Source organism: Olea europaea, chromosome 6 (assembly GCF_002742605.1).
Source record: "Olea europaea var. sylvestris chromosome 6, O_europaea_v1, whole genome shotgun sequence".
Classification (NCBI taxonomy): Eukaryota; Viridiplantae; Streptophyta; class Magnoliopsida; order Lamiales; family Oleaceae; genus Olea; species Olea europaea.
The window spans coordinates 480,882-488,839 of NC_036242.1; the positions used below are offsets into that span (position 1 = coordinate 480,882).

General features: G+C 35.5%; 1 protein-coding gene across 1 annotated transcript; it reads left to right on the top strand.

Moving 5' to 3' along the window:
• Positions 1–588: 588 nt before the first annotated feature.
• LOC111395395 (65-kDa microtubule-associated protein 6-like) lies at positions 589–5,641 on the top strand. Its single transcript, XM_023021368.1, has 11 exons — positions 589–887; positions 1,530–1,733; positions 2,021–2,263; positions 3,253–3,468; positions 3,538–3,693; positions 3,777–3,936; positions 4,022–4,173; positions 4,338–4,425; positions 4,505–4,578; positions 4,675–4,749; positions 5,024–5,641. Exons 1-11 carry the CDS (start codon positions 813–815, stop codon positions 5,339–5,341), a joined length of 1,761 nt encoding a protein of 586 aa, XP_022877136.1. The 5' UTR covers positions 589–812; the 3' UTR covers positions 5,342–5,641.
• Positions 5,642–7,958: the final 2,317 nt, after the last annotated feature.

Consider the following 7,958-nt stretch of genomic DNA (forward strand, 5'->3'; position numbering starts at 1 on the left):
CCGGTCGGACGGACGGCGGCGGCGGCGCGCGCGTGTGGGTTTATGACCAAACCCAATGGGATATAGGTCTTCCCCCTTCCAAAGACTATTGGTACCCCTTGGGGCCCAAACCCAATTCCAAACTTCCACCTTATAAACCACACCAAAGTTTCTTAACTTTCCTATGTGGGATAAGTGTTTGACAAATCAAATTCTTCCATAATCCTTAGTTTATGTGGGTTACTTTAACGCTTAATATTTCATTCAATTTTAAATGGTTTTCGATAAATAAATATATCACGTTAATCATCTCGCGGAGTAGAACGTGAATATGCTAGGTCCCGTATTATTTAAAAGGTGGGTCCCACTGAAATTTGGGCTCAAAGTTGACCCATTAAACCATTTTTTCCAACACGACAGTCGTCCTATGTGGCATACACATGACAGGTTGTTATTTGATGTATTAATGAATAAAAAAATTACCATATTAATATATCAAATAATCACCTACCATGTATATACCACGTAGGACGAATTTTGTAGCGAGCTAGCATTACTATTTTAAAAAATGAAAGATAAAATTTAAACACATGTTGCCATGTAATTTCCACGAGTCTGCGGAGGGAGAAGATTTGAATTCTGCTGGTGCTGTTAAACAATCAATATATTTTTATTCTTCTACACAGAGACAAGAAATACCCATAATCCCTTTCTTAAAAGCTATGGAAGTTTTTCTTGATTTTGTTTAAACACAAGTACAGAGTGAAGTTCAAAAGGCTTTCCATTTCGGGGGGGATTTTGTTGGTTGTTTTGTGTAATCAGTAGTAATAACAATGCTGGCATTTGGGAGGCCAAGTAGCAGTGATTTTACAAGCAATAGTTGCATTTCTTTGCTCAGAGAACTTGAGGTTTAGCTCCCTCTCTCATTTTCTTACATGTTTTGCGTTGATTAAAGCCTGCTTGTTCGATAAAATGGAGCCCTTTTTCATTTTTCTTTTGGAGTTTCTTAAGTGCACTCCATTGAATTGAATTTTTCAGTTTTTCTTGGATTTTGTTGTCTTATTTTGGGTTTTAATTGTACAACTTGTCTTGGCTAGACAGGGGCTGGGTTTTAATAAATTTTAAAGTCGTGCCTTGCCTTTTTAAAACTGTTTGGCTGTTGTTCATGTATTCTGTTCTCGACTTAGAGCCTTTTTCTAACAATTCATTTGGGATCTCAAAGAAGTTGAGATAAAAGCTGTGTTGTGAAACACTTGATTGGCTTAAAGTTTGGCTCCATTTTTGACTTTCAGATGCTTTGAGTCTTCTGTACTGAATATTTTGAAGTTATCTGTTTTTCTCTTAAATGATTATTGTTCTTGACCTGAATATTTTACCATTTGGTGGTTGAATTCAAGCGGGGTTTTCTAATTTGGTTGGTTAAATTTGACTAAATATTTTTATAAAAAATGGACTATTAACGAACCTTTGAGTCTTAGTGATTGGGTTCGAGCTATTTCTCGTGGCATGATAAGACTTGTGTTTTCTGACATAGCTATTCTTATAAGCAGCAAATATGGACTGAAATTGGTGAGACTGAAGCTGACAAGGATCGCATGTTCTCAGAGATTGAGAGAGAGTGCTTAGAAATTTACAGAAGAAAGATTGATGAGGCTGCCAATGTCAAGGCTTGCCTTCATCAATCTATAGCCACGAAGGAAGCTGAGATTGCAATGCTTATGGCTGTTTTGGGAGAAGTCAATATTAATTCGCTGGTATTGAAATGTCTGTAGAAATTTAAACAATCAGTATAAACGAGTCTATATCTTTTAATGATTTCTCATTGTCATTTCTTTTGTACATTGCATAAATGCTTCTATATCTGCTAATTAAATGAGATGTTTTGTATCTAATATTGAATATTCTATGACCATCTTTTGCTACTGGCGGTTTTGAGGTTTTTGGTGCTTATTTGATCATCTAAAGAAATAATGTTTTCGTACAGCTCTTGTCTTTTGCATTAGTAATAAAGAATGCCATTAACTTAACATGTACTTAACAGATAGAGTCAGACAAGAAAGGAAAATCTCTGAAAGAGCAACTGGCCTCAGTCACACCTATAGTTGAGGACTTTAAACTTAAGAAAGATGAACGAATGAAGCAATTTGCAGATATAAAGTCACAAATTGAGAAAATAACTGACATTGTCGGTGCTGTAAATTCCTTGACTCTGGAAGAAAAAGACTTATCACACAGAAAGCTCTCGGAATACCACTCAAATCTTCAAGCTCTTCAGAAGGAGAAGGTATGCCTCTACTATTTTGTTGATTTAAAGTTCACCTACTTGATTTTTTTCAGCTGATTCGATTCCATTCTTAAATTGGGCGTATGCTCCGTACGGAATCCGGGGAGAATCCCTTGATTTTTCCGTTTATGGATTGTCCTTAATTAATTGAAAGTTACTCTTATTTTCATGTGGCTTTGCTCCTTTCCCTTTTAAAATTTAAGGATTTGTGTATGTTAATCTATTACTCTTAACTTTGCTGTAACCATGTATTTGAGCAAATCTAATGATGATTATGCTTCCTCTTTGTTCGTTTCACCTGAGTTTTCTTTTGCTGTCTCAAATCTAAATTCTCTTTCTTGATTGCATCACCCCATATAGCTCCCACCACCCACTTCACTAATACGCGCATAAATAAGATCTATTGGATTAAAAATAATCTCTTCAGACAAATAATTACAAAATAATAATAATAATAATAATAATAATAATAATAATAATAAAATCCTATTTCTTGCAACTTCTATGGCATCAGATAAAACCATGAAAGAAGTATTTCTCTGAGACTAATGCTAAACAGAGTACCTTTGTTTGATGTTCACAGGGTTTTATGTGCTTCTCATAGGCCTGTTGACAAATACCATTTCATTCTGAAAATGTTTTGACATTTCATATTTTCATGTCAATCACAAGACGTTTTTTCTGATACCCTTGCTTCTGTCGTATCAACTGAGTAATTCTTTATTTGTCCATTGAGTAGTGTGCAATGTAAAACCAACTGCGATTTGAATTGAGCAGCGGTATCTAATTAAGAATGATGCAACATTTCCAGTTTGGCTTAGCATAACTTCTGTCAATATGCTACTTTGTCAGTAACAAATCAAATTTCACAATCTTCTATTACTTGCGAGAAATGATTGCATGTTAAACTTCCATCTATAAGGTTGGTAATTGGCATTACTGATGTATTAACTTATGAAACAACTGTATGTATTTTCTATCATCCGCAGTCTGTGCGTCTCAAGAAAGTTTTGGAGTTTGTGGATGAATTGCATTCTTTGTGCAATATACTAGATTTGGATTTTTGCAAAACTCTGAGTGATGTTCATCCTAGCTTGCAAGGAACGAGCCTAGATCAGGCCACAAATATCTGTGATGCCACGTTAGAGGGTCTTGATCAGGCTATCCTGAAGTTGAAAACAGAGAGAACATTTCGATTTCAGAAGGTATTTCTCTCTTATAGTCCTAAGTTGGCTTGTACGTAAATTTCCATATTAACTCTACAATTGCTGCAGCTGAAACATGTTGCTGGATCACTGTTTGACCTCTGGAATTTAATGGATGTGGCAAATGAAGATAAAGCTAAGTTCTTAATGATTACTTCGATTCTTGGTTCGTTGGAATCCGCTGTTGTTGAACCCGGTTCTCTATCAATGGAGATTATTGAACAGGTTTTTAAATATTGGCATCCCTACCTGCCTCTCCCTTCACCTAATATAATCTGGATTCTGTAATATCACTTTAATTCCTACAGGTATCAGCAGAGGTCGAGAAGCTCTCTAAATTAAAAGCTAACAGGATGAAGGAACTTGTGATGAAGAAGAGGTTGGAGTTGGAGGATATATGCTATAGAACTCATATTCAACTTGATTTAAGCATGGCTGATGATAAAACTAATGCGTTAATTGATTCTGGTTGGGAATCTTGTTCTCTCTCTCTCTCTCTCTCTCTCTCTCTCTGTTCGCAAGGTAACAAGTATGAAATCTTCCTTTTCCGCAGGCGTGGTGGATCCTTGTGAGCTCTTAGCTAATATTGATATTCAAATGAACAAAGCGAAAGATGAAGCTTGGAGCCGAAAAGAGATAATAGATAAGATAGACCATTGGCTTGCTGCATGTGATGAAGAAAATTGGCTAGAGGATTATACTCAAGTAATCTCAAAATGTAGTTTATTAACAGCACTATGATGAATGTAGGAATGAGCAATCTGTTATTAGTTTATATACTCATAAATTTCAAGTAGTACAGTATATATAGCTGATAGACACGAGTTGTATTTCCTTGTCATCTTATGATTATGGTTGCTGATTATCAGGATGAAAATCGTTATAGTGCTGGCCGAGGTGCACACATAAACCTAAAACGTGCTGAAAGAGCTAGAATTTTGGTAAATAAGATTCCAGGTAAGTTTTTTGTAGCCTTAATGCTGTCTTATCTTGTGCAAACTAGTAACATTTCTGGAGCTAAAACGCTGATGTTCAGGTATGGTTGATAATCTGATTAGCAAGACATTGGCGTGGGAGGAAGAGAAAAAGAATCTGTTTCTTTATGATGGGGTAAGTTCTTTAGAATTTCTATGATGCAGTTTGAAATTTCGTGTTCTATTGCTATGGTCAAGGCGAAGTAGTTTTCATTTTGACTTTTATCTACAGGTGCGTTTGGTTTCAATTTTGGAGGATTACAAACTAACCAGACAAAAGAAAGAAGAGGAGAGGAAGCGTGCTCGGGTAATTCTGATTCAATCAGTTATTTTCATTTCTTTAACACTCAGGTACAAAGAAAGGATTTTCTGCAGTTTCAAGTTTTGCTTTGTTTGCCCCATATAGATAAAAGAAAAAGTAGTAAAAAAGAAAAAGATGAATAGGATTGAAAGATTACCTTTTGCTTCTCTCATTACACGTGAATCATGTCAAAAGCTTGGAGCCTACATGCATTTATGTAATTAAATTCGTCAATATCACTCAAATTGTTCCGCTATTATTTAACTAATCTTTTGTTCAGGAACAAAAGAAACAGCAAGATATGCTACTTGCTGAGAAAGAAGCTGTGTATGGTTCTAACCCAAGTCCTAGAAGAAGCAATAACTTTTGGAATGGGTATCACACGAGTGGAACTCCCTCACCTCGTCAGAACTCAGTTCGTCATGCAACTCCAGAACTCCTAACTCCCCGGTCCTATTCTGGAAGACAAAATGGGTATTTCAAGGAAACGAGAAGGCTTTCCACAGTGCCACTTAACTTTGTTTCAATACCCAACGAAGATACCATGTCGTTTTCATCCGTGGGTGGCTCTGAGCTGGAGTCACCATCTCAAATCTGAACTCAGAATACTGCCTATGGGTATTTCTCGTTCCTTTTGCACATTAGGGGAAGGCAGGGCTATCATTCTCTGAAAGTCCATGGTCGAGTAACAGGGAAGAAGCATTAGTAATTGGTTGTGAATATAGGTGAAGATGTACACTACTTAACTAACTTTTAGACAACCTGCTTAAGAAAATTGGTTTCACTTTGATGAAATAACTCACTTGCATTTTGATATCCATGACCAATGTTCTAAAAACAAAATTATTTTACTTGGAAATAATATAAGATCTTGTGATTGTTTTATTATTGGGAGACATGACATAGTTCCACCTTCTAATGTTTATTTGTTTATCCAGTATTAATAAAATGGCAATGTTATGTGTACATAACCTTTTACACACGACCTTATACTCCCTTCACATGGAGGGGTCTCGCACATGATAAAATATGTGTGGGACCCCCTTCATGTGAGGGGATGTAAAGTTGGTGCACATCTCAAGGTTTACACATAGCATTATTGCTAATAAAAAATCATGCTAGTTTGAGTAAAAAGATAATAATATAAAAATTGTTGCTATTTCTTTTACTGAATATATGTGATGTGGCACAATCGTAAATTTGAAAAGCTGATTTTTAAGTTGTCTATTTCCTTTGGTCTTTATCATTATGTAATAATGTTTAGTATTTATTTGATCGATCGAACAAGTGATACAATTTAGTTTATTTGTAATTTAAAACTTTATTACAATTATATATATGATCTAAAACATAAAATAAGATTATGCATTCATTCTTAGCCTCTGTTTGTCATCCTTTAACATATTAAATTGTTTGCTACGGTCACATTCTCTATCACACTTTCACACAATAAAATATTCTACACAAAAATCAATATATACTTTTTTAATTTTAACCAAATTTTTCAAAAAATACTATTCAAAATTTTTTAATTTACTCTATAATGGGAGACAAACAGACTCTTAGTATCAACCACACTATGGAGTGAGAGGGCGGGACCCTCTCTCTCTTGCTTGACCACATGGTCAAGTAAAAGTAGAAGGGACCTCTTCGTGCTTGACTGCACGAGTAAGCACGAGAGGTTGTCTCCCACATTTGGCATCATGTGTGAGCGTGGTGATTCATTTATTTCACTCCCTATCAACAGCTTAGGTGCCAAATCTATCTCGTACTCAAATCATACTCATAGGGATCGAGATCTAGCATTAACATTTTGGGTCAATCTTGCCCTCATCAAATTTTACACCTTCCAAATTCATTACTCATGAAGCTCAATTTGACACTATCTAGAGGAGAGACTCACAATGCATCTTTGTTCAAGGGTATACCCTTCAGATTTTTGCCATGTGTGCTTATCTGATGGCCACCAATCTTGTGAAGTGTCCTTCCCCTCTTTGTTTAAAGGAGAACCTATAGTATTCTACAACATGTTCATATAAGACTCATCTTATGATAACTGTCTCATTCATATTCAAGGATTTTCGCCATGTGTCTGATGTATTTCCTATAAAAAGGCACTCAATGTGCTCAAGGTAAACTCAATTCACATCTTTAAGAGTTTCTGATACTCGTTCCCTTTTAGTAGATCCTCTCTAAAATATGTTACTTCGAGAACTACTTCTCATCCTGGAGGGGAATGGGGACTTAATCATGCCTTTCATTGTAGGTATTGTGGAAACCTTAACCTTGACAACCACCAGTTTCCAAATTGACCCCCCATTTCTTTGCAGATGTTAAATTTGAAGAACCAATTTAGCCCCTGTTTGGTCCTCATTAATTTTCATTCCATTACATTTCATTTTTCTCTCTCTCATTTTCAACCATACAATCTTTCATAAAATAATATTATACGTAAATCGAAAACTTTTCTTTCTTTTTCAACCACTCATTTTTCAAAAAAACACTATTCCACACATTCTCATTACCACAAAATGGGGGTCAAACGGGGGCTTACTTCCTCTTCTTAACTTGAAAAAGCTAGATTTTTTTTCTTTCAACAAAGTTATATTTCCAAGTTACAGTGTCAATTTTATAGATTTATAATGTCTATTTCAAAATTATAATGCTCTACATTTATATCTTTCGGTATACTTGTTCAAACACCATACAAAATCGGTATTGTTCTAGTGAGAAAAGGGAGGGAACAAACTTCTTGAGAATTTTCTCATGAATGACTCAATCCTAGTTCTGTGATTACATTGACTCGCAAACTCATACTTGATTACATCACACTAAGATAGTTTGGAATGAGATACGCATTAATCGCAGTGCACAAAAGAATAAGACTAGCAACATAGACTAAAATACCTATCACCAACGATCTTTACTTTCATGCGAGGAAGATGTTGAAGATGGCATCATCTGATATTTTCTCTTCTAAAATTTGATTTAGAACAACCCCTGTCCCTTTTGCTTTAAGTGCAAGATCCACATGCTCTTCAGTTACATCAGTTGCTTGGGCACTCAAGATTCGATTGTCTATGAAAAAAGAATAGAAACAAAGAAAGAGGAGTTAAAATCGAACTCACTAGATTCTAGAACATAGGCTAGCACGCAATGGCTTTCTCTAATAGGGGCTCACTTCTGACTTCCTTTTGGACTTACCACTCTCCGAA

What these genes read in the sequence shown, in the direction of transcription:
- LOC111395395 (XM_023021368.1), top strand. Translation starts at nt 813, where the DNA reads ATGCTGGCATTTGGGAGGCCAAGTAGCAGTGATTTTACAAGCAATAGT. An exon ending in CTTTGCTCAGAGAACTTGAG is followed by an intron (nt 888 to 1,529) that starts GTTTAGCTCCCT and finishes TCTTATAAGCAG; the next exon opens with CAAATATGGACTGAAATTGG. An exon ending in AAGTCAATATTAATTCGCTG is followed by an intron (nt 1,734 to 2,020) that starts GTATTGAAATGT and finishes TGTACTTAACAG; the next exon opens with ATAGAGTCAGACAAGAAAGG.